Genomic DNA, 23845 nt, shown 5'->3' on the forward strand with positions numbered 1-23845 from the left:
GAAACTTGTTTCGTAAGCTGACTTCCAGCTGCTACTGAGAGATCCCATTCGGAAGTATATTATAGGCCAGGCCAAAGTATTGCAACAAGTAGGCTCCCCAAACAGGTCTGTTTCTCTGGGGGAAGGCGCCCAGGCCGGCATCTCTAGCCTGTTCCACTCTTCACTCACACTCTTCAGGCAAATGCTTGTTGGACTTGGTATGGTCCCCACTGGGACTGACGTGTCTGGGAGACCGGAACTATCTGGTCCCTTGGGGTCCTCCCCCACTGTAGAGTGAGGCAGGGGCCTCTGCACACAGCAGGCGCTGTATAAATGCTGACCGGGCGTGAAGGATGGACACGCGTGGATATTAAGTAGCTCCTTTATGTCTGGGACACTGTGTGCTAGTAATTTACGTGATTCAACACATTTAATCCCAACTCCAAGCCTTGGAGGCAGGTACTATGATTGTCCCATTTGCCAAATGAGGAAGAGAGGACCCAGGTAAGTGGGTGGCAGAAGGAACTGAACCCCACGGTCTGATTCCAGAGCTGGTCTCTAGGCTGTGCTGCCTCTCACCCAGGTCTCTCTCCGTGTCGGGTGGAATGGGATGAATCTCCCTCTGGCCATGACACAGAGCCGAGAGCACTGGACTCGGAGTCAGGGAGCCTGGGCTGACATCCTGCTCCGCCGCGTGCTAGCTATGCGGTGTGCGCACGTGGCTTCACGGCTTGGGCCCCAGGTACAGACTCCGTCAGCGCGGTGACGCTGGTAACGTTGCCACAGGGTTAGTGCAAGGACTGGGTGTGATGCTGTGTGGGAACCTACAAACTGCTAAGTACAGGTGTGTGTGAATGGTAGTGTTAGTGTTATTATCTTGAAAATTCAAACCGTGGAACCTCCAAGATCATCCAGAAAAGTTGCCAGAGAGGTATAGATCGTAGGAAAACCCAAAAAGACCTGGTTCCCACCAAAATAATTCCTTGGTACACTTTTTAATTTACTGATGTTTTATTCTTTTTCTTTTTAAAAAAGATTTTATTTCTTTATTTGACACACAGAAAGAGAGATTGCAAACAGGAGTGCGGGGGCACAGAGGGAAGGGGAGAAGCAGGCTCCCGGCCAAGCAGGGAGCCAGATGCGGGGCTCCATGCCAGGACCCTGGGATCATGACCTGAGCTGAAGGCAGACGCTTAACTGACTGAACCACAGGCACCCAAATTACTGATGTTTCTGCTTGAGATTTGGTTTGATGAGTGTCACGGTGTTTCCAAAGCTGTGACACCTTAGCTTGCTGATCTCTTAAGCCCTTGTACAACTGACTGGGAAGAAGCCATTCTTTCCAATTCTTTCTCTTTCTCTTTCTCTTTCTCTTGCCCCTCCCCATCCCCCACGGGCTCGCTTCCATCTCTCCCTCTTCTGCTGTCTTGATCCCAAGAACCCAATGTCCAGGGTTGTGTGAGGGGCTAGAAGGTTCCATGAGCAGGACTCAAGGATGCCTGCCCTTGTGTGGGCTGGGCATCTGGGCTACACCTGGAGTAGTAGACCTCAGGAAGCTTCTAGGTTATATGGCCACAGTACAGAGCCGGCATGAGAGGGCCACCTGTGGTCTCATCTGCTTTCTCCCTGGGTGGGAGCTGGTCTTCCACTGGTTGGAAGAGAGTAGCTCCGTCTGCCCCTTGCAGAACATCGACTCCTGCCCCAGCCCCAGCCTCTCTGGGCTCTGAGGCAGCCGGTAGTGTTCACACGTCTGTGGTCTGCTTTGGAGACGTGACCTGGCCCAGAGGAACCTATGCATGAGCTCGTATGAAAGATGAGGCATGGCTAGAGTGATGTTGGCCTTTGGTAGCTAAAAGTCGCCAAAAGGTCAAGCCAAGCCTTCTGAATCCACCTTGGCACGTCTGTTGTGTATCCTGTCTAGGGAGCTCTTGGGTTTCTCCCCTTTCCACAGAGCACGCGTAGCCCGTGAATGATGGGGCCGGGCAGAGGCTTCTGAATTCCAAGCCGGATCTCAGCGTCTCAGCCATTGTCTGTTGACTGTGTCTCCAAACTGCCACGTGGCTCTGCTTGCCGGGCCCCTGGAATCTCCGTCTCCCCATGCATGTGAGGGGATAGGATGGTCAGGAAGGGAGAGGCCGAGAAAATCCTAAGGCTCAGCTGATGCCCCAGGCCATGGTGAAGTAGGGATCCCCACCCACATTTGGGAAGAAGTCCGGTTGGGACGAGGTGGCCTTTCCTATGAGGAGAGGTGGGAATTTGGCGAGGATGGGGGACAGAGGCTGACCTAACCTCAGGGGAGTCCCACAGGGAGCCCTGCAGTAGTGTGGCCAGGGGTGGGAGAAGGCCACCCAGCACAGTGTCCCCAGGACCAACAGATCAGGGGGTTTCAAGGAGGAAGTACTTAATGCCACATAAAGGGCAGCAGGGTGCAATTTAGGACAGACTCATTGGTGAGTCTGATTGTGTGATTACAGTTTAGGTCATCGAACTAATATAATTTGCATTTCCCAAGCCCTTGGGCACCCCTCCCCACCGCCCACCCATCACCCAGATGATTCAGGGCCCCCCCGCTTGTTCAAGGGCAGGGTTCAGAGACCTGGGAGAACAGGCCAGGCTGCAGGGGAAGCCTAGGAGGGACCCAGGTCTGCAGGCCCTGCTCTGGAGCTGGCAATGGAAGGGTGGGCGGGGGTGGGGGGTGACGGGAGCAGGTGCTGCTGGGCTGAAGCCCCCTGCCCCTACCAGGGTGGGGTGCGGGTGGAGGCGTGAGGAATCTGGGCTCTCCATGCTGCCTTCCTGTTTCCCCGTCAGTGTCTGCGTACAGTAGGTCCTCAGCAAAGGAATGATTGACAAAAAGTGATTGAATGAATAAACCTCTAGTGGGAGATAGTCCTGTGGAACTGTGAATTCAGAATAACGCATTGGGCGAAGTGAGGAGTAGAGCGTGTGGAGGAGGGGCTAGAGACATGAGAAAGGCAGCTCTGGGTGGAGGAAGAGGAGTCGCTGAGTCAAGGGTCCCCATGGGGGGGGGGTGCTGCACCCGTGCGGGGGAGGTGCGGCTTCTGCACGTGAGTGACAGTGCGTCCCCGTGAGTGAGGAGCTGGGCCCACCCACAGGGTGTGATGTGACTCGAGCCTTCACGGGGTGCCGGCTGTACGGGAGGGGACCGTGGGTGGGCTCTCGGGTCTCAGCTCTGCCATCAGAACTGCCGCTGGTCACTATCACAGGGGCCGGGGGAGGAACACGGGGACGCAGAGAAAGCGAGGGCCTGTGCCGCAGAGCGGTGAGCGAGGGAACACACGCGAGCATGAGAAGACCGGAGGGAAGAAGGGGGTCTATTTAGGCAAGTCGCCCTGGGGTGGGGTGGGGCCTGAGGTCGTCGTCTCCGAAGGGAAGGGGTGTCTTCAGGCAACGCGGTGGCTCTCTCCCGGTGCTCCCAGATGACGCCTGACCTCCCGCCCTCTGCCTTCATTCTTCCCCATCTCAGCAGGCACCACCTCCACCCCGGGGGTGAGGCCCAGTCCTGGAGTCGGCCTCCGGTCCTCCCAGCCACACGCCCCCAGCCCCGCATACGGTCACTGGACAGCTCCATTTCCCCGCCACCACCAGCGTCCAGGTCTGTGCTCTCTGCCCCACCGCGGCAGCGTCTCCACTCCATCAGCCTCCCCACCGCGGTCCCCCCGCCCCCGGCCCTCCCAGGCCGTTCTCCATGCGGCACCTGCCCTGGTCTTCTTAGGCTCCAGAGCAGACACTGCCATTAGTTCCTTAAAATACTCCTGCTGTTTCCCGTGGCTTTGTTCTTAGAATGAACCCGGATTCCTTCCTGCGGGCAGCCCGGCCCATGTGATCTGGCCTCGGCCCCGTCGCCTGCTCTTCCTCTTGTCCCTGACATTAGGCCACGCGGGCCTCCTCTGTGTTTCCCAAACATGGCAAGGCCTTTCCCAGAAGCAGTCCTTACCTTTGCTGTCCGTCCCTCCGCCTGCAGGGTCTGTTCCGCGGATCCTCACGCTCGCTCCTTCTCATCCTCCCCTGACTGTTCATGTGTCGCCTCCTCCAGAAGGCCTTCCTGTCAGCAGTGGCTGCTTCTGTTTCTTTATCTCAACATCCTGTTGATCTCCTTCAGAGGACTTACCACAGTTTGTTAACTACCTCCTTTGTGGTTACTCCCTTGTCTCCTCCGTTGTAAGCCCCACCGGAGCAGACTTGGACCCTCTCTCCTGTTCTTCCCTGGTCCCCAGAGCCTGATACAGTGCCCCACCGGTCAGACAGTCAGGGTGTCACCAGAGTGGGGGGACCTTGGGGGACGGGCTCTGAGGCAAACGCTAAGTCATCCTCCTCCTCCTCATTCCTGTGTACCACCATTATAAGCTCTTCATGCATACCGGAGTCAGGAAACTTTTTCTGTAAAGAACCAGAAAGTAAATACTTTATTTAGGCTTTGGGCCGTATGGTCTGTGGCACAGCTGCTCAACTCAGCTGTGGTAGGAAAAACAACAGCAACAACAACAACAAAACCAACCCTAGATGATAGGTGAAGAAATTAACATGGCTGTGTTCCAATAAAACTTTATTGACAAAAACAAGTGGTGGGCCGGCTGACCCTTGATGTGCAGTATTAACTTATTTGCTCTTCAAAGATTCTCTAAGGTAACTACTATTATCATTATCATTATTTTCTAGATGAAGAAACTGAGATGCATAGAGACTGAGTAACTTGTCTGAGATCATGCAGCTGTTCAGGGATGGAATGGGGATTGGTGCCCAGGCAGGTTGACTGCAGAGCCCACGCCAGTGGCCAGCATCCCACACTGCCTCTTGGCAGGCTTTGAAGAAACAGAGAGGAACCCCAGCACCTCTTTATTCCCTAAGGGCCTTCACTGCTACCTGGACATGGGAAATCTCCAAGTTTCCTCATTTAGCAACCTGGGGACGCTAATGATGTATCCGTCATCCGGTTGCTGTCAGGATTAAAACGAGACCCTGCACGTAAATCGGACTCTGAGCCTTGACAGGTTCGCTGAGGGTAAGCCTGACCCTTATCCAATTCCAACGCTTCCTTCCAGTCACATCTTTTTTTTTTTTTTCTTCCATTTGCATCTTTTCATTTTGCCCCTCGCCGTCTGTCTGTCTGCCTCGTTCAGATTTGCCCTCGGGTGTCTTCCTGACCCTCCTTCCAACAGGAAGGTCTCACATTAATCCTAGAATTCCCCTATTTAGTGAACACCGACTGAGCGCTCTGGGCCAGGCATGGGGCTGGCTCTGAGGGTCTGGAGACCGAGTAGGACAGCCCCTCCCCGCAGAGCTCACCAAGGAGCTGAGCCCGGACAGCAGGGAGGTCTCGGAAGAGGTCAGACCTGAGGCTGGCGGCTGAGAGACTAGAGTCAAAACTTCCCAAAGAGGAAGCTTTTGTCTGGGAAGATCAGTAGTGTTTTCTCTCTCTCTTTCTCTCTTTTTTTTTTTTTTTTCCCCCTCTTGGTCTTAAGTTCTGAGAGCCAAGCTAAAAGGTCTGCTCCAGCATCCCTTGGAGCCAAGTGGACTTGAGATGGGCTCCGAGGCTTCCCCGTAGGGGAGATTGATGTTAAGGGCACATAGGGGTGGGCACCCCAGGAGGGGCACAGGGATGCCTGTCAGCCCTAGAACCCCCCTCTCTTCGCCAGCAGTGCTTTGCTGCACTCCCAGGAAAATGGAAAAACAGAAGTGTCCTGACAGTTTGGAGAGAAATCACACTTCTCTTCAAAGGAATTAAAATCTTACCCACATCATTCATCCTGTATCCAAGAAAACCGTCTCCTGGGAAAGTGTAAGGAAAAGAAAATACAGCCTTACCTCTGCCTCTGCAACACTGAAGCCAGCCAACCCGTGGATAGGCTGTGGGTCATCCGTAGGCTGTCGTCACATATTGTCTGGCTGTCATGGAATGACCTGGTCTCTGTATGGTCTCCGTCCCACATTCCGCCCGATGGAAAATGGCCTCATTACTTCTGCATTTCTCCAAGGCCCTTCCTCTTTGTCTGGCCTACATGGCTAAAGGTTAATGAAAATAAAACCAGTTTCTCCCAGAGTTCACACAGTAGTCGTATCATCGTGGTGCGGAAAGCTAGGGAAACGGTAGACAAGAAGAGAAGGTCGAGGGTTGGAGCAGAGGCCTAGCAGTTGTCTTGACGGGTTTCGTCTTCCGAGGAAAGATCTTCCTACGCCGTTGAGGACCGAGGCTTTGGTAACCACGTTTAAGTGCATCTCACTTCGCCCTCATGCCGTGCGGATAACGTACTAGATAAAGTGTCGTCTTCCCCTTCTCCTCCTCCCCTTTCTCATTCCCCTCCTCCCCCCCTTCTTCTTTTTTTTTTTTTTTTTTTTCCACTTTCCCGGTAGTAACTGTTCTTCCTAGAAGAGCAGAATCTCAGAATTCAAGGGCCAGGTGCCTGAGAGCAGGAACTGCCTGTACTCCCAGATGGGCACAGATGCCAGAGTCTCCTTGGGTCACTGCATCAGGGATTTGACATTTTAACTTTTCCTCATCACTAACCCCATCTCTCCTCCTTGAATTTCAGCCCAGGAGCCTTGGTTGGTTCTCGGCTGAGTCTGGGGAAGAGCCTCTTGGCACCTGTGCCCTGTTGCTAAATGCGAGCGTCAGGGAGTCAGTTCCTTATGCTTCTGGTGAGGCCTGAACAGGGCTGAGAAAGGAGGAGCTTGGCTTCTAGCTGCCCATCCTGGATTGGGGGGTTGTTCCTCCATTGCCTATGGCTCAAGGGCCATCCTGGCGCTCCTGGCCAGACTCCGTGTCCCCTCCTTGTCCCCCAGCCCTGTCAGTCCCACCTGTCAGAGAAAGCAGCCTCTCTCGACTCTGCAGCTCCCAGGACCCTCCCTTACGAAGAAGTCGTGCGGGAAGACTAGAAACCTCTCAAACCCTTCCCAGGCACCTCTGTACACTCATCAGCAGCCCCTGGACCCTAGAAGTCATTAGCAGGAGGGATCTTGGACCTAATAAGGGGTGGAGGGTCACACAGGACTGAATGGCGGTTGCTTTGGGGGAAGCAGCACCAATTAAATCCCAAGCAAGGAGTAAAGAAGGGCTGTGCTGTAGCCATAGGTCTGAACGGGAAAGACAGACTTCAGTACTGGCTCAAGGGATTTTCCCATTGCTCCCTCTTCGGGATGTCTTCTGTCTCCAGATCTTATTTTCCTGACATAGATCTAATAAACCTCTTATGTCAAATGCCATCACTAAAATGACAACTTAAATTTTTGCAAAATTAAAAAAAATTTTTTTTGATGCCTTGGGTAATTTTAAAACAATTATTGGTGCCGCAAAGGAAATGTGGCCATTTCCTAGAAATCCTGTCATTTTTTCGGGAAGAGATGTTAGATGTCAGCTCGTCTGACTCACCTCCATTCCCTTAAGACTGTCCCCAAGGGACCCCAACTTCCATATGTCCCCTACTGCATTCTTGCTTCCTTCTTTCTCTCCGTCATCCTTTCCCACTGGTGCCATCAACTACCCATTCTCCCAAACGAATCTGGGATCCATCCTCCACTGTCCTCTCCTTAAGCCCTTCCACTGAACCCCTTTCTAAATCCCTGGATTTTACCTCAGAGATGCCTCACAAACATGGCTTCTCTTTGCCCCTACCTTAGGTCAGGCCGTTGTCATCCTCCTTCAGTCTGTTGTGTTAGCGTCTTCCCTAAACTCCGTGCGTGGGCCTGTCCTATATGTTTAGCATCCCTAAGTCATTGAAACCATGAGGTAAAACTTGGAATTCGTGGCTATGGCATGCATTCGGGCTCTTCACATAATGCTCCTCCCCTCTCTCTCCACACTTATATCTCACAGAGACCGTTTTAGTGGTTTCTTTTTTTTTTTTTTTTAAAGATTTTATTTATTTATTTGAGAGAGAAACAGTGAGAGAGAGCATGAGCGAGGAGAAGGTCAGAGAGCGAAGCAGACTCCCCATGGAGCTGGGAGCCTGATGCGGGACTCGATCCCGGGACTCCGGGATCATGACCTGAGCCGAAGGCAGTCGTCCAACCAACTGAGCCACCCAGGCGTCCCCGTTTTAGTGGTTTCTGACAGGAATTCAGTTATACAGGAATCAGCTTACGCAGGTGATGGCAAAGCTCGGAAGCCGAACAGAAGATTCAGGGTGAGGTAACTCAGAGATGAGTCCTGGCGGGAGGCTGTCTGTACCCTCTAGAGCTTAGGTGCTGAGGACCACCCCTGGCTGGCCTGGCGGGAGCTAGTCCACAGAGCCAGGGGCCACGGAGGAGACCCAGTCACTGTGGAGATGCTGCCCAACACCAAGGGATGGGAGGGAGATACTCTGGCTTCTCCCTTTCTCCCATCCTCCCTCCCTCGATAGTGTTTCTTGTTGGCTGAACCTAGCCAGCAGCCAGGGAGCCCAGGAAACAGAGTTTGTGGGGGTCCACGTCACCCCACCTCCATGATGCAGACCCAGGCCGGAGAGCCGAGAGTGGATCTGAGAACAAATAGGCAAATGGCTGGCGTGTTCCCTTCATTCCACTTGAGCCACAGTTAATTATTAACCACTCCAGAATTTTTAGGATATCCTCTTCGAAATTCTTGTATCTCCTTCATCTAGAAAGAAGAAGGGATACCTTCTTCATGAGCAGCTGAGATGTTTTCTTCTCTGTGAGATCAACACAGACACCTCAGAAAGCACTAGCTACCCATCACCTGGGCTCGGACAGGTTTTTTGTGTGTGGTCCTTGCCACCAGGACAGTGTAACGCGTCATTCTTGTGTCTGTTTGCCTCTCCTTGCCCTGGACACCCTCCACGGCAGATGTAATATATCACAGATCTTTGCACTCTTGGGACCCAGTCCACGACCTGTCATGCTGAATCTATGACGGAGGTGTGGGGGGTGTCATGTTCAAGGTTGCGTAGCTGGTGAACGGCAGAGCAGGGATGGAGCCCAGGTCTCTGGCCTTGAGACATTTCCACTCTGAAATTTCACCTGTAGTAACCAGCAGCTCCCAAGAATCAGATCTTGAAAGGCCTAGTTCCTGGGCTTATGTCTTATAAAGTATAAAATAATTGGGGTGCCTGGGTGGCTTAGTCAGTTGAGCTTCTAACTCTTGGTTTTCGGCTCAGGTCATAATCTCAGGATTGTAGGATCGGGCTCTGTGCTGGGCAGGGAGTCTGCCTGAGATTCTCTCTCTCCCCCTGCCCACCCCCCACCCCCAATCCTGCGCTCACTCTTGCTCTCTCTCAAAGAAATAAATCTTTCCCAAAAACCCCCACAAAGTATAAAATGATTTATAAAAACATTCCGCAGTTTTCCAAACCTTCATTAATCTAAACAAGATGTTTGGGATCCTATGGAAGTAGGGCAGACAGACAGACAAGGATGTACCTTTCTTTTTTAAACTGAAGACTGCAATCTGCTAGACGGTAACTGAAACCTAAACTCTTGTTGCCTCAGAATGTTAGACTGTTCGTTGTGTGTTCCCCAAAAGTGAATCAGCAGAACCTTGTGAGTAAAGAACTTAAATCCTGACATCCACAGCTTTCCTTTGGAATTCCTAGAAAATTCTCAACAAAAAGTGGCAGCAATTTATGAAGCTAAAAAAATGGTGTTTATAAGAAACTCAATGAGAGTCCTTGGGGAGCATATTGTGTGTGATTTTCCCTTGTTTCAGGTATAAGTCAATAACTTTTCAGCAGGAGGACCACATTGTGGGCGACATCAATGGCAGTGAATGCACCATTCACTGCAGTGGGCACTGGTAGATACGGAGATATGCAGGCTCTGCTAGCAATTTCCGTGACTTTCTTTTCTTATTTGCAAGAACAGAACTCTTTTTACTCTTCCTGTTACATAAGCTATTATACCCAAAGGGAAGAGATTTTAATAAAATGGAGCTCTTATTTATTTCCACTAAATAGCTGCCTAGGAATGACAGAGTCCTAGCTGGAAATGTTCAATTAATTAGAGAAATATGTTTGTAGACAAGAAAACAGCGGCCTTTATGGTCGTATTATTGGGACTCTCCCATGTCCATGAGCATATTGAATCGATTACATTTTGGGGGGCCGGGCATGGGCCCAAAGAAGCTTCAGAGAGAGGAGACAGACCCTGCCCAGGGAGAGATCATGTTCATTTATATATAAGAACACTGTCCTGAAACATCAAAAGTGTATATTATGTAGCAGAACTTAAGTGCTTATTAAAAAAAAAAACAAAAACAAAACACCTAGGGTGCCTGGGTGGCTCAGTGGCTTAAGCCTCTGCCTTCGGCTCAGGTCATGATATTGGGGTCTAAGCAGGGAGCCTGCTTCCTCCTCTCCCTCTCTCTGCCCACCTCTCTGCCTACTTGTGATCTCGCTCTGTCAAATAAGTAAATAAATTCTTAAAACAACAACACCACCACCTAATGAAATAAAAACTCAATTTCTTCAAAACAAATACTGGGCAAGACCACAGAGGAGAGCATGAACAGGGTCGTAGATGACTCCGGTGTGCCGCCTCCAGCTGAGCTAGACACAAAGGTGGGAAGAGGGAGGATGGGGCATGGGGTCCCCAGGCCTCTGCAGGCCATGCAGCAGGAGTCAGGAGACCATGAGGTCACACGCGTGCTGGGCGCCATCAGCACAAAGACTGACAAGGCCCGGGCCCGCCCAGCAGACTGATAGGACTGTGGTTCCCAAAGTGGGCTTCTCGAGCCCTGGGGGTGCTGGAGAATGTCTTACCAGGAGAGCAGCTGATGGGCTCTTTCTTAGTTCAGGTATGTTCAGGCACAGAAATTGGCAAATTGTACATATTAGCCTCCCTGAAGCCCTTTCAGGGGGTGTATGGGCAAGACTATTTTCCTGCTACTACTAAGCTATCATTTGCCATTTTTACTCTCTTTTCCTGAGCTTACAGTGGTGCTTTCCAAAAGCTACCTGAAGTGTGATACTGTGACACCTGAACGCAGGAGTCTCACATATGAGAACCTGGCTGTCTTCTGTTAAGCCCAAACAGAGGTGCAAAACTGTAAAACAGTGACACTCTTCTCACTCATTGTTTTCTTTTGGAAAATGGCTATTTTTCATAAAAATGCTATAGTTGGCTCATTATTATCTTCAAATAAATTAAAAAAGAAATGTATTTTTTAAACTCCTCAGTTTTAAAAAAAGATTTATTTATTTATTTGAGAGAGAGAGAGAGAGGGAGCATGAGTGGGAGAAGCAAGGGGAGAGGGAATCCCGGGTCGACTCTGGGCTGAGCGCAGAGCCTGACATGGGACTCGATCCCACAATCTTGAGATCATGACCTAAACCAAAACCAAGAGTCAGACATTTAACCAACTGCACCACCCAGGCACCCTTAAACTCCTCAGTGTTCATCTCAAATTGGTAAATGCCAATAGCTATAACCCACATAAACAACTCAGGGGTCCTCAGTTTTGTTTATTTATTTATTTTTTTAGACTTTATTTTTTCGAGTGGTGTTAGACTCACAGCAAAATCGAGCAGGAAGTACAGAGATTTCCCACAGACCCCCCACCCCCACACATGCACAGCCTCCCCCACCATCAACGATCCCCAACAGAGAGGTACATTTGTCACAGCTGATGAACCTACATTGGGTAGGGGAGGAAAACCAATTTCACCTCTACTCTTCTGAGTTCTTAGCTGAGACCTCTGTGATCACAGACAGATTAGCAAGAGAAAGACAACCGGAAGTTTAACAACACAGATAACTCGTGTATTCGTGGGAGATACCCACGGAAAAGACGAGTAGCTCCCTCAGGTGGCTTGGAATTCAGGCTTGAATACCATCCTAAGAGGGAAAGGGGAGGGGAAGTAGGCCTTTTGGGGGACAGCAAATAATTTTTAGGAGAGATAAATGGGCCCTTAGAAGACTGGGGGGAGGTGTGATCGCTTATGACCAAGTTTGTCTGAGTATCACCTTCTAGTTTCTTCTCCTGTGATGAGCTGCTCTTCCCTGTTGATGAGACTCCTGGAGAGGTGGTTTATAGTAATTGGATTCCCTTTGCAGGATCTGTCTTTAGGCAGATAAGATGTTGTTTTAGGACAAATACATGATGACATGTCTCTACCGCTGCAATATCGTACTGAGTATTTTCAGTGCCCTCAGATCCTCTGTGCACCTCGTATTCATCTCCCCCTACTCCATCCTAACTCCTGGCAACCTCCCATCATTTCACTGCCTCCATTATTTTGCCTTTTCTAGAATGTTCTATAGTTGGAAGTGTACATTACATAGGCTCTTCAGATTGGCTTCTTTCACTAAGCAATATATACTTAAGATTCCTCCACATCTTTTCACAGCTTGATAGCTCATTTCTTAGTAGCGCTGAGGAATACTGCGTTGTCAGGATGTACCAGCGTATCCATTCACCTACTGTTGGACATCTCATTTGCTTCGAAGTTTTGTCAGTTATGAAAAGCTCCTGTAAACATCCATGTGCAGGGTCTTATGGGGACATTGGTTTCCATGTCCCGTGGGTAAATACCAAGGAGGGATTCCTGCATGGTAAGACATGTTTCGTAAGAAACTGCTAGGGGTGCCTGGGTGGCTCAGTGGGTTAAGCCTCTGCCTTCGGCTCAGGTCGTGGTCTCAGGGTCCTGGGATCGAGCCCCGCATCGGGCTCTCTGCTCGGCGGGGAGCCTGCTTCCCCCTCTCTGCCTACTTGTGATCTCTCTGTCTCTGTCAAATAAATAAATAAATAATTAAGAAAGAAAGAAACTGCCAGGCTGTCTTCCCAAGTGTTGCATTCCCACCCGCTGTGAGTGAGTTTCCTGTCCCTCCACATCCTCACCAATATTTGGAATCATCAGCGGTGGGGATTGGGCCGTCCTAGTAGGTGAATAAAACAACATTTGATGTGGATCACCTTTTCATATGCTGACGTGCCCCTGCCTGTCTTCTCTGGTGAAGTATATTTTGGATAACAGTCCTTTATCAGATGTGTCTCGAAAATATTTCCCCCCAGTCTGTGCCTTGTCTTCCCATTCTCTTGACGGTGTCTTAGGCAGAGCAGAAATTTTTAATTTTAATGAAGTCCACTTTACAAATTCTTTCTTTCATGGTTTGTGCCTTTGATATTGTCTCTAAAAAGTCATGGCCGTACCCCAGGTCATCTAGATGTTCTCCCGTGTTGTCTTCTGGGAGTTTAATAACTTTGCATTTTACATTTAGGTCTGTGATTCATTTTGAGTTAGTTTTTGTGAAAGGTGGAAAGTCTACGTCTAGATTCACCTTTTTTTTTTTTTTTTTTAGCATGTGGATGTCCAGTTGTTCTGGCACCATTTCTGAAAAAAAACTGTCTTTGTCCATTGTATTGCCTTTGGTTCTTTGTCAGAGGTAGTCGTCTATATTTATGTGGGTCTATTTTGGGGTTCTCTCTTCTGTTCTATTTATCTGTCTGTCTCTTCTTTCACCACTACTACACTATTTTGATTATTATTGCTTCGTAGGAAGTCTTGAAGTAGGGCTGTGTCAATCCTCCAATTTTGTTCTCCTCCTTCAGTATTGTGTTGGCTGTTCTGGGTCTTTGGGTCCTCAGTTTCAAGAGTCTAAAGAGTGGGAGGGAGGGTCCTGAGACCAAACAGTTTGAGATCGGCTGTTGTAGAGAAAGAGGGGCACACAGATGAGTGTATTGAATTCCTCTGTTAGGAAAGAGGATAGAATGCAGTGGGCCGGGGGGGAAGCGGACTGAGTCTTGTCCGTCTTACTGCCCCGTTTTAGGAGCTGAGCAAGACTGTTGTGTTAGAGCACATCTCTGAGCGTCCAAATTTAGATGCTGTGTGACAGAGACAAGAGCCTGGTCTCAGAGAGAATCCTAGAGGGGTGTGGGACATGAATTGTTGTCTTCCCTTGGGACCAGAGAACGCCGGGCAGATGAGGGAGGTTTGGAATTGGTGTTTTCATTTCTCTGGAGAAAGGGGAGTCTGGGACATTAGGGTTGTGCACCTGAATCCAGTCCCGGGCCTCTTCATCTTCACAGTTAAGACTTGTTAACTCTAAGAGTAAAGCAGGTTAAAAGGGGAACAATCACATCTTGGTTCTCTGCCCCCCTTGAAGTTCTGCAGGAAACATGCAGAGAGGAAAAGGTGGGGCTTTGGTCTCAAACCCCAGGATTTAAAAAAAAAAAAAAAAATCCCCTCTTCTGTGGATCTTCTCCAGAGAGAAATCTTTATTTGCTGATCTAAGAGGCCAGTTGCTTTCTCTGCTCCAGTCTTGAGGCCACAGCCCAGGCTCAGACCACTCCGGCACTGGGCGGGGCTGGCAGCTGACTCGAGCCAGGCCCGGGGCTGGATGACCCCCATTCCCGCCTGCACTGTCGGACACGCAGCTGCTCTCAGGCCCAGCTGACCTCATGAGCTGCAGGAGATTCTTGAGGGATCCCGAGAGCAAGCCAAAGCAAGCAAGCCTGAAGGCCAAGCCTTCCTGCTCCCTAACCACGTGAAAGGATGTCACTCCCAAGGACCACCCTCGATGGCTCCCAGCCTTTAGCCACATGCCGGACTCTGTGAAAGCACCGCTCCTGGCCCCGGGCCCAAAGTAACAGCATTCCTACTGGGAAGGCAGGCCTGTGGTTAACTGGGGAAACCGGTGGGTTCAGAGGGTCTGCAGAGGTCCAGAGATCAGGTGTCCGTGCTGTTTTATGGGAATAAGGTCCAGACTTTTCATCAGATTTCAAAGACGGGGAAGTCCTTCCTTATAAAAAGTTAAAGGGTCACCACATTACTGGGCAACACTGGTTAGAACTGTCCTATTGCGGATTTGTCAGAGTCCATTCGGTCACATGAATTCCACAAACAGTTGATTCGTTCTCCATACCCAGCTCAGGGCTGAGGGCTGGAGACACGACCATGAGTAATACCAGGGGTGTTCTCTGTGTCATGGAAGAGCACAGATATAAATCAAATACTCACACAAATGCATGTCTAATTTAAAATCAAATGTTCCTCTGAATTTTAGAACCTGGTTCCATGATAGATACAACAGTGGATTTTAGTTTCTGTTTTTGTACATTTGTTTATTTTTGAATAGGTACTATATTCATGTTCAAAAATTAACCGTCCCCCCCCCACCCACCTACCATCATCCCTCAGCCACTCCCTGGAGGCCACACATGCTTTCTAGACATGAGTGGGTGTTCTGCTGCTCCACGAGGGTGGAGGAAGCGGAGTGGAGAAGAGAAAGCTTACCTGAGGTTATGACACTTGAAATCTGAATCATGAATGTGAAGCGAAGAAGACTGGAAGGGGACAGGGGAAGCATTCTAGGTAGAGCCTATAGCTTATGCAAAGGCCCTGTGGCAGGAGACGGCTTGCTTTATTAGAAGAATGAAAAGAAAGCCTGTATGGCTCAAGTGCAGAAAGCAAGGGTAGGAGAGGTCCAGGATGCTTCTGGGTAGAAAGGATGCAGTCTTATAGCTCTCTTAGCATTGTGGACTTTCCCCTAAGAGCCTGGGAAGCCCCTGAACAATGAGAGGAGGTAACCTTCAATCACAGTTGCATTTTGCATTTTGCAAATGTTGCCCTGGCTATAGTATGGAGAATGGATGGGAGGGGAAAGCAATTAATGGGCTTGTTTAGTTCACATGAGAAATGATGTGTCTTGGCGGTGGCGATATAGATTGCAGGAAAGGTACTGGTATACAAGGTTCTTCCGAAAAAATACTAGCAAAATCTTTGTTTCCATTCTCTCAACTGAGTGGAGGAAAATCACATAACAGCATCCTGTAAGAGGCTGATGGGCAAAGGTCTGAAGTCTCATAAAATCTCATTAGAAGTCTGGTCCAGCCTCCTGCCTGAGCACCCCAAAGACATCTCCCCTGTGCGGGAGCCCCCCAGCGGCCGGAGGTTGTTACTGTTTGTTACGAAGTCAACAGAACGCCCACGGGGGTGATGTGCAGTAAGTAGGAAACAGTAGTTTTGATGTCTACACACTCGGTTTTCCTTCTCGCCCCCTCCCCGCAGAATGGCTTACTCTGAGGAGCAAGGAGGTGTCCCCTGTGGTTTCATCCGCCAAAATTCCGGCAACTCCATTTCCTTGGACTTTGAGCCCAACACAGAGTACTGGTTTGTGGAGCAATTAGAAGAACGCTACAAATGTGCCTTCTGCCACTCCGTGCTGCACAACCCCCACCAGACAGGCTGTGGGCACCGCTTCTGTCAACACTGCATCCTGTCCCTGAGGTGAGCGTGGGGGGACCTGCCGCTCTGGGCTCAAGCAGTCGGGTGGGGGAGGGGCGTTCCTAGGACCCCAGTGTCCAGCGCAGCCACTGGACTGGAATGGTAGCTTTGGGAATTGCTGTGGTTGACCACAGAACCGTGAACACAACGAGGGGCTCTCCCTGAGCCCTTCTCTGAAAGCCTGAGGAATCATGTTTTGGTTTTTGGTTTTTTGGGGGGGGGGGGGGTTTGTTTGTTTTTTTGCCATTCATTTATTAATAGTCACCTTTCCCCCCCTTTTTAAAAAGGAAATCAAGGGTCATGAACATACAGGGTTCTGTTAGTTTCAGGTGTACAACATAATGACTCAAGAATTCTGTACATGACTTGGGGCTCCTGACAGTCACCTTTTCTTAAAATGTAGACCACACCTGTTTGCATGAGAGGGCAGACCTGAAGGCACAGTCTGTGCTGGGAAGGGCCCGCATTTCACAGGCATCTTCCTGGTGGTGGCTCTGACTTTTCCTTGTCTAAGGGAAGAGGTGGTGTCCCATCCAGAAAGTGTGCCTCAGTGGGCACACTGTCTGCTTCGGTGCAGCTGTAAAACCTGGGTCCTGCCATTCTGAAGGAGGAGACCAAGAGAGATGTGGAAGCAGGCTCTGGGGGCTTATTTAGGGCTCTAAGTAAGTAAGCTGTCTTCTGCCAGGCTTGGGAAGGGGATTATCACAGCCCATTCTTGTCCCCTCATGGGGCTGTCCATTCAGCACTTGTGTGTTCCAGGCTCCTTACTAAACTAAGCTCTACGGCACAGAGAGGAAGAGCTGGAGGTCCAGGGTGACCAGGACCCCGTCTCTGCCCCCTAGAATGTTCCCGTCTAGTGAAGGTACAGGGTGAGAAGCACTGGCAGAGGACATTGAACTCTGTCTGGGGGACTTACTCTTTGACCGGCATTGTGGGGAATGAATGGAATTTTTCAGCAGATTGGGGAGGTGCTGAAGATACAATGGACAGATGGGAGAGAGATACAACCTTTCCTGGGGTAGGGAGCGGAATGGTGGGAAGATGAGGCCTGGCCTGCACAGGGGTTGCTCAAAGGGGTCAAGCATGGCTGGAGTGCTGGGGCTGCTCTTGGAAGAGCTGTTGAGGTCAACTCTTAATTTGGCTCTATTTTTATTTTTCTCTCCAGAGAATTAAATGCAGTCCCACTCTGTCCTGTAGATAAGGAGGTTATCAGATCTCAGGAGGTAAGAAAATCCCCGCTTTGGTCTAGCAGTTGACTGGGTGATGGAGAAGCCAGTGTCCTGGGTTGAACTGGACATAGAGGTTGGAGCAGTAGAGGCGGGGAGGGAGGGGCCCTTTCTTAGAGTGCACGTTCCTCTGCTGTGTGGTCAGGTCAAGCCTCACTCCTGCCACTGTTTCAGAGCTTTATTGCCCCCCCACAACCCAAATTCTCCTCTGCTCTCTCCTTACCCCCTTCCTACACCAGCTCCAGGTGTACTGAGTTGCTTGGAGAAACGAAACATCCATCCTGTTTCTTGGAATTCACTTTCTCCTCTGATCAATCTCTAAAACTTCCTTCCTTTATTATTATCTCTAACAATAACTTTATTAGGATATAATTCACAGGCCATAAAATTTACCTTTAAAGGGTACATGTTTCTTGGGTATACACCCAGGGGTGGAATTACTGGGTCATGTGGTGGTTCTTTTTAGGGTCGAATGGTCACTCTATGTGTAACATTCTGAGGAACTGTCAGACTGTTTTCAAAGGAGCTGCACCATTTTACATCCTATCCAGTAGGTTGTGAGAGTTTTAACATCTCTAGATCCTTGCCAAAAGTTGTTACTGTCCGTCTTTTTGATGATAGTCTTTCTAGGGGATACCTGTTTTGATTTTCATTTCTCTGATGATTAATGATATGGAACATCTTTTCAGGTGTTTGTCCATTTATGTATCTTTTGGTAGAAATGCTTACTCAATTTCTTTGCCCATTTTTAAAAAGATTTTATTTATTTATTTGACAGACAGATCACAAGTAGGCAGAGAGGCAGGCAGAGAGAGGGGAAAGCAGGCTCCCTGCTGAGCAGAGAGCCCAATGCGGGGCTCAATCCCAGGACCCCGAGATCAGAACCTGGGCTGAAGGCAGAGGCTTAACCCACTGAGCCACCCAGGTGCCCCATCTTTGCCCATTTTTAAGTGGATTATTGGTCTCTTATTGATGAGTTCTAAGCGTCCTTTATATATAGATACAAGGCTCTTAACAGATACATGATTTGCAAATATTTTTCTCCCATTCTGTGGTTCGTCTTTTCACTCTCTTGGTGGTGTCCTTTGAAGCATGAAAGCTTTTCACTTTGATGAGGTCTTACTTGGCTTTTGTTTGTTTTGGTTGCTTGTTCTTTTAGTGGTGCATTTAAGGAACTGTTTCCTAACCTGAAGATTTTCCCCCTTAAAACTTCCTTTTTTTTAGGGGTGGAGGGGCAGAGGGAGAGAGGGAGGATCTTAAGCAGGCGCCAGGCTTAGTGCAGAGCCCCACCTGGGACTCAGTCTCACAACCCTGAGATCATGACCTGAGCTGAAATGAAGAGTTGGGTGCTTAACCCACTGAGCCACCCAAGCGCCCCTCCCTTAAAACTTCCATTTAAGCTCAATTTTCTTCCTTTACAGTTCTGTTGGAAGACGTTCAAGCATCACCCCCTCCAGAAAGCTCCCTGAACATCTGATCTATTATACATGCTCTTTCTCTATGTTCTTTTTTTTTTTTTTTTTAGATTATTTATTTGTCAGAGAGAGAGAGAGAATACAATCAGGAGGACTGGTAGAGGGAGAAGGAGGCTCCCTGCTGAGCAGGGACCCTGATGGGGGACTCCATCCCAGGACCCTGGGATCATGACTTGAGCTGAAGGCAGACACATAACTGACTGAGCCACCTAGGCATCCCTCCTTCTCTATGCTCTTATGTTGTATTTTGCAAATGCCTAGCAGAGGACAGTGCTGTGTTTGTGTGTGCCTCACCCACTAGATCAGGAGTTGGCATGGTTGGCGTATTACAACATGAGATCTGCTGGGACAAATCCAGCCTGCTACCTGTTTTCATATGGCCTGTGAGCCAAGAATGGTTTCTCTATAAATCATTGAAAAAAATCCAAAGAAGCGTACACAGGAACTCTGCACTATGTTTGCAACTTCTCTTAAGCCTTTGAGCTATTTCAAAACAAAAAACTTATTTTAAAAATCAAGAGAAGAATAATGGTGATACATGAAAATTACATGAAATTTACATTTCAGTGTCCATTAATAATGGCTTATTGGAGGGGCACCTGGGTGGCTCAGTGGGTTAACCCTCTGCTTTTGGCTCAGGTCATGGTCTCAGGGTCCTCAGATCGAGCCCCGCATTGGGCTCTCTGCTCAGCGGGGAACCTGTTTCCCCCTCTTTCTCTGTCTGCCTCTCTGCCTACTTGTGATCTCTCTCTGTAAAATAAATAAATAAAATCTTAAAAAAAAATAATGGCTTATTGGAACACAGCCATGGATATCCATTTCAATATTGCCTACAGTTGAGCTGAATAGTTGCAAAAGAAAAGGTTGTATCGTGGCCTGCAAAGCTGAAAATACTTACTATCTGACCCTTTACGGAGAACTTGGAATGTTTGCTAACTCCTGGTGTGCACTGGAATAGCAAAATCAGTACAGCCTCAGTGACACTACCTGATGACTAATACAGACTTTTACACTATGACAGGAAGCTACTGAAAGCGTCGCCCTCCTCCACAGCCCACCTTCTGACCTTTGAGCATACAAAGTCAAGTGCACCATGAGATTCTCCTGCAACCTACTGCACGGAGCGTTGAATTTCCTGACTTGCGTGTTTAGTGGCCTGTTGGAAATATGTATCTGAGAAAGCCTCTTCTTTGATGGTGCCGAATCTGATATTTCCATTCCAACCATTGTCTGGAAGTTTCTACCTGACTGTTGAGATGTATTTGAAGACTGAATTAATAATAGTTTCATTCACATTGCTCTGAAGCTTTGGAGTATATGAGACCTATTATGTTTCCTTCTTAGGTGTTCAAAGACAATTGCTGCAAAAGGGAAGTCCTCAATTTATATGTGTACTGCAAAAATGCTCCTGGATGTAATGCCAAGATTATTCTGGGACGCTACCAGGTCGGTATTACTCATGACCAATAAATTTGCCTTTGTCATTTTTTCCAGTGGTATGTTGAACACCTTTATGTGACAGCTCCTGGGCTAAGCATGGTATGGGATTCATTAGGTTCCTTTATTGCCCGACGGGTAATACATTTGGCTGCAGTCCAGCCCACCAAGGGCTCAGGTGCGCGTGAAGAGGTCCATTTCATTTGGAATGCATGGAGGGCACACTGTCGGCGCTAGACCTAAATTGTGGGTTAGGGGTCATTGATCCAAAGACAAGATGCGGGACATGCAGGGCCCAAGGACATGTCATTTGTGGGGAACTGTGAAGAATTTGGGGTCCTCAGGTGGGAGCCACAGCAGTCTGCAGAAAGACATGACTGCAAGGGTCCCTGCCGGAAAGTACTGGCAGGTGGTGGGTGGGTGGTTCCCAGTAGCCGTGGGCCGTGGCCTGAGAGTCTGTGATCTGAGGCATGTCACGCAGACCAGATCAGAGCTAGGATGTGGTTTAAAGGTGAAGTGTTGGTATAAGCTACAAACACACGAGGCGTGGGGGGAGCAAGGGGGTGTTAAACTTTCACACGAAGCTGCCCTACCTGGTTCTTCCATCCAGCTGGGGAAGCGGGAAGCTTGGTAAATGCCAAACTGGAAATGGGGCAACAGGGCTCTGCCATGGCAGGCCCATATCGAGTTTGATCACACTGTGCAGGGAGAAGAACCAGGCATCTCTAGCTTCCAGAGAATGGCTTGGAGGCAGCTGAAAATTTCCTCTCCCACCCACACATTTTTGGAACACATTTCAGGTGATTCAGTCTTTTCTCCACCTTGCCTCCAAACCCCCTAGGCACCGAGCTTCTAAATGTGTAGATGCTTTCCCTGTTAACCCCAGGATTTTTCTGGAAGTTCACTGAACTTTCTAGAACTTTCTCATGTTTTGATAGCCACGCCCTAGAGCAGGACCTCTTTTCCAACTTTGTGGTCACGAAGCCTGAGCAGGAAACGAGGCTCAAATGGACCATCCAGCCATCAGCTTTTGTAGCCCGATCACCCGCTTCGAGGGAACAGTGGCTCGTTTCTTTTTACCTGTTTTCTCCTGTGCTTCCGCTCGTTTCTGCCCCCAGCCTGCACCCCTGCTTGCACGGTGAGGTGTAGGTTCTCCCGGTAGCGGAATTGTGATGAGTGTTGACTGTGTCAGCGGGTTGGAAGGGTGGCAGCGGCGAATTTTGGAGAGATAGGGATTTCAGTAGTCCCTCTTTGTTTCTTATTACTAGAGGCAAAGGAGAGTAGCTGTAATATTTATTTCCCTCCTGCAGAAAAACTGGTTGCTTTTTCTCGCCTTCAGGAAAGGGGTCCTCAAACTCTTCTGTCAAGAGCCAGTTAGTAAAATGTTTAGAGTTGCGGGCTGTACGGTCGCTGTATCCACCACCCAACTCAGCTCTTCCCTCTGTCCCCCTGCTTTTGATGACTTTTTAGCATCACAATAACTTGCAAAGGTCCACAGGTTTTATGAAAGTATACGTCTTCCTTTTAAAAGTCTGTACCAGGAGAGTATTAGAATGAGCAGTGTCCGTGTCATTGTCTCATACTCTGGTGAAACCTATTTTCTGAACACAGCCTGACCATTCCCAGCTTCTCGTGGGCCTATGATCCTGTATGTCTTCCGTCTGCTTTTCTTGGCCCTTCTAGAACAGCTGCCTTTCCTGTCTGTGGTCCTTTCCCTTCCTTTCTGCACTTAGGACACGCCGTGCTCTTCTTCCCTCTTCCCCCTCCGTCCTGGCGTTTGCCATCTGCTGTGCAGAGATTAGTACTTGGTGCCGGCGGTGCAGAAAGAAATTAAGTATGTCCTTGCAGAACGGGTAGATCACTCAGCAAGCCTAAGGAGAATATTCGGGAATTAATCTGAGAATCTGAGCTAACGGATAGTCTACACTAGACTCCACATGCTTCCTTCTCCAGCCATCTTCCCTGTCCTCCCAACGCCTGTCACACAAGGCTGGCTTGGCCGCCGTCTGCCCAGCTGGCCCCAGAGTCCTCCTCCCTCTCCAGGTGTCCAGCGGGCTCCCCGTCCCGCTGCCGCCATCAGTGGGGCCCACTGGCCTGTCTTTTCTGTTGCAGGACCACCTCCAGCAGTGCCTGTTTCAAGCCGTGCAGTGTTCTAATGAGAACTGTCAGGAGCAAGTCCTTCGGAAAGATCTGAAAGAACATTTGAGCGCACGTTGCCATTTTCGAGAGGAAAAGTGCCTTTATTGCAAAAAAGATGTGGTAGTAATCAATCTGCAGGTAAAAAAGAAAGAAAGAAAGAAAGAAAGAAAGAAAGAAAGAAAGAAAGAAAGAAAGGAAGGAAGAAAGACGAATCATCTTTATGGGACTAAATTCTACCTGAGCGGTCACAGCGAATCAGGATGTTACTGAATTTGTTTTTGTACAGAAATAGATCTAAAGAATTATCTGAGAGTTCTGTAAGAAACAAAACACCTTCTTGTTGGTAGGACCCTTTATCATTGGCAGAAGCATTGTTTGAGCACCTGCTGAGTGTAAGTGTGCAAGGAGCGATGCTGGGTGCTGGGTCACAAGGAGGTGACGATACTGTGTCCTCAGGCCACTATGATCTGACTGGAGTGGCAGGATGTAGGCAGAGGAAGAAGGCATGAGGTACCTTTTATATGTACCAAAGGAGCCATACTGATGACTCCCATAGTCTGCCCTCCGGAAGGCCTGTGCCCTCTGACCTTCTTTTGGAATAACTGGAAAACTGAATTGAATTCCCGGGAAGGAAGCAGCCATCTTTAGTCCTTTCTGGAACTAGGCTCTACCTTCCTAGGGAGGGTAAGCCACATAACATACATTCCCAGAGACACAGCATAAACACTCTGAGGCCATAGAAAGGAACCCTGGAAGCAAGGACTGGCTCTGTTCCATCACCCTTTCTCTCTTTCAGTATCATGAGGAAAACCTGTGTCCCGAGTACCCAGTATCTTGTCCCAACAAGTGTTTGCAGATTTTTCCAAGAACTGAGGTAACCGTAAATGATTCTCTTAGTAGATTCTATGTAAGATAACATCTTAGTAACCGCTGTGGTGTGTGTTTGATCAAATCCCACAGGCTGAGGCCCACGGTGTAGAGAACACCCACGATAACCGCGTCTCTGTGTCCCCTTCCCTTTTTCCGGAGAGTTCTTCTCTGTTTTTATCGTAGCTCTCCCTCCGCCCGGCCTCAGCGTGGCTTCCCCGTTCTGTTCCCTCCCTCCCTCCCAAGCCGCCGTGGGGCTCTCTCAGGCACCCGGAGAACTGGGGATGAGTTTTGGTGGCACGAGGCTGTCCCTTTCACAGGTGGATGAGCACCTCGCTGTGTGTCCTGAAGCTGAGCAAGACTGTCCCTTCAAGCACTACGGCTGTACTGTGAAGGTACGGGATGCCTTTTTGTTTCTGCCTCGACATGCAACTGTGGAATTTGTTGGGCAGGTTCATTTTACTCTTTGACCCCCTTCAGGACGCAGAAGGACATTCACTATGGAGGAGCTTTAAGACGGGCCGTGATACTAGTCAGAAGTAACAGAGAAGCA

The 23845-nt window shown here is 49.3% G+C and overlaps 1 protein-coding gene across 5 annotated transcripts in view; it reads left to right on the top strand.

Annotated features, from left to right (window-relative positions):
• TRAF5 (TNF receptor associated factor 5) overlaps positions 1-23845 on the top strand; it is a 44697-nt gene that overhangs the window by 10598 nt on the left and 10254 nt on the right. For all 5 annotated transcript variants that reach the window (XM_032317297.1, XM_032317296.1, XM_032317299.1 and 2 more), the window contains exons 2-7: positions 15933-16151; positions 17314-17371; positions 20194-20295; positions 22399-22563; positions 23222-23299; positions 23613-23687. In XM_032317297.1, coding sequence (XP_032173188.1) covers positions 15934-16151; positions 17314-17371; positions 20194-20295; positions 22399-22563; positions 23222-23299; positions 23613-23687 — 696 coding nt within the window. In that variant the 5' untranslated portion in view covers position 15933. The remainder of the gene's footprint in view (positions 1-15932; positions 16152-17313; positions 17372-20193; positions 20296-22398; positions 22564-23221; positions 23300-23612; positions 23688-23845) is intronic.

Source organism: Mustela erminea, chromosome 17 (genome assembly GCF_009829155.1).
Source record: "Mustela erminea isolate mMusErm1 chromosome 17, mMusErm1.Pri, whole genome shotgun sequence".
NCBI lineage: Eukaryota > Metazoa > Chordata > Mammalia > Carnivora > Mustelidae > Mustela > Mustela erminea.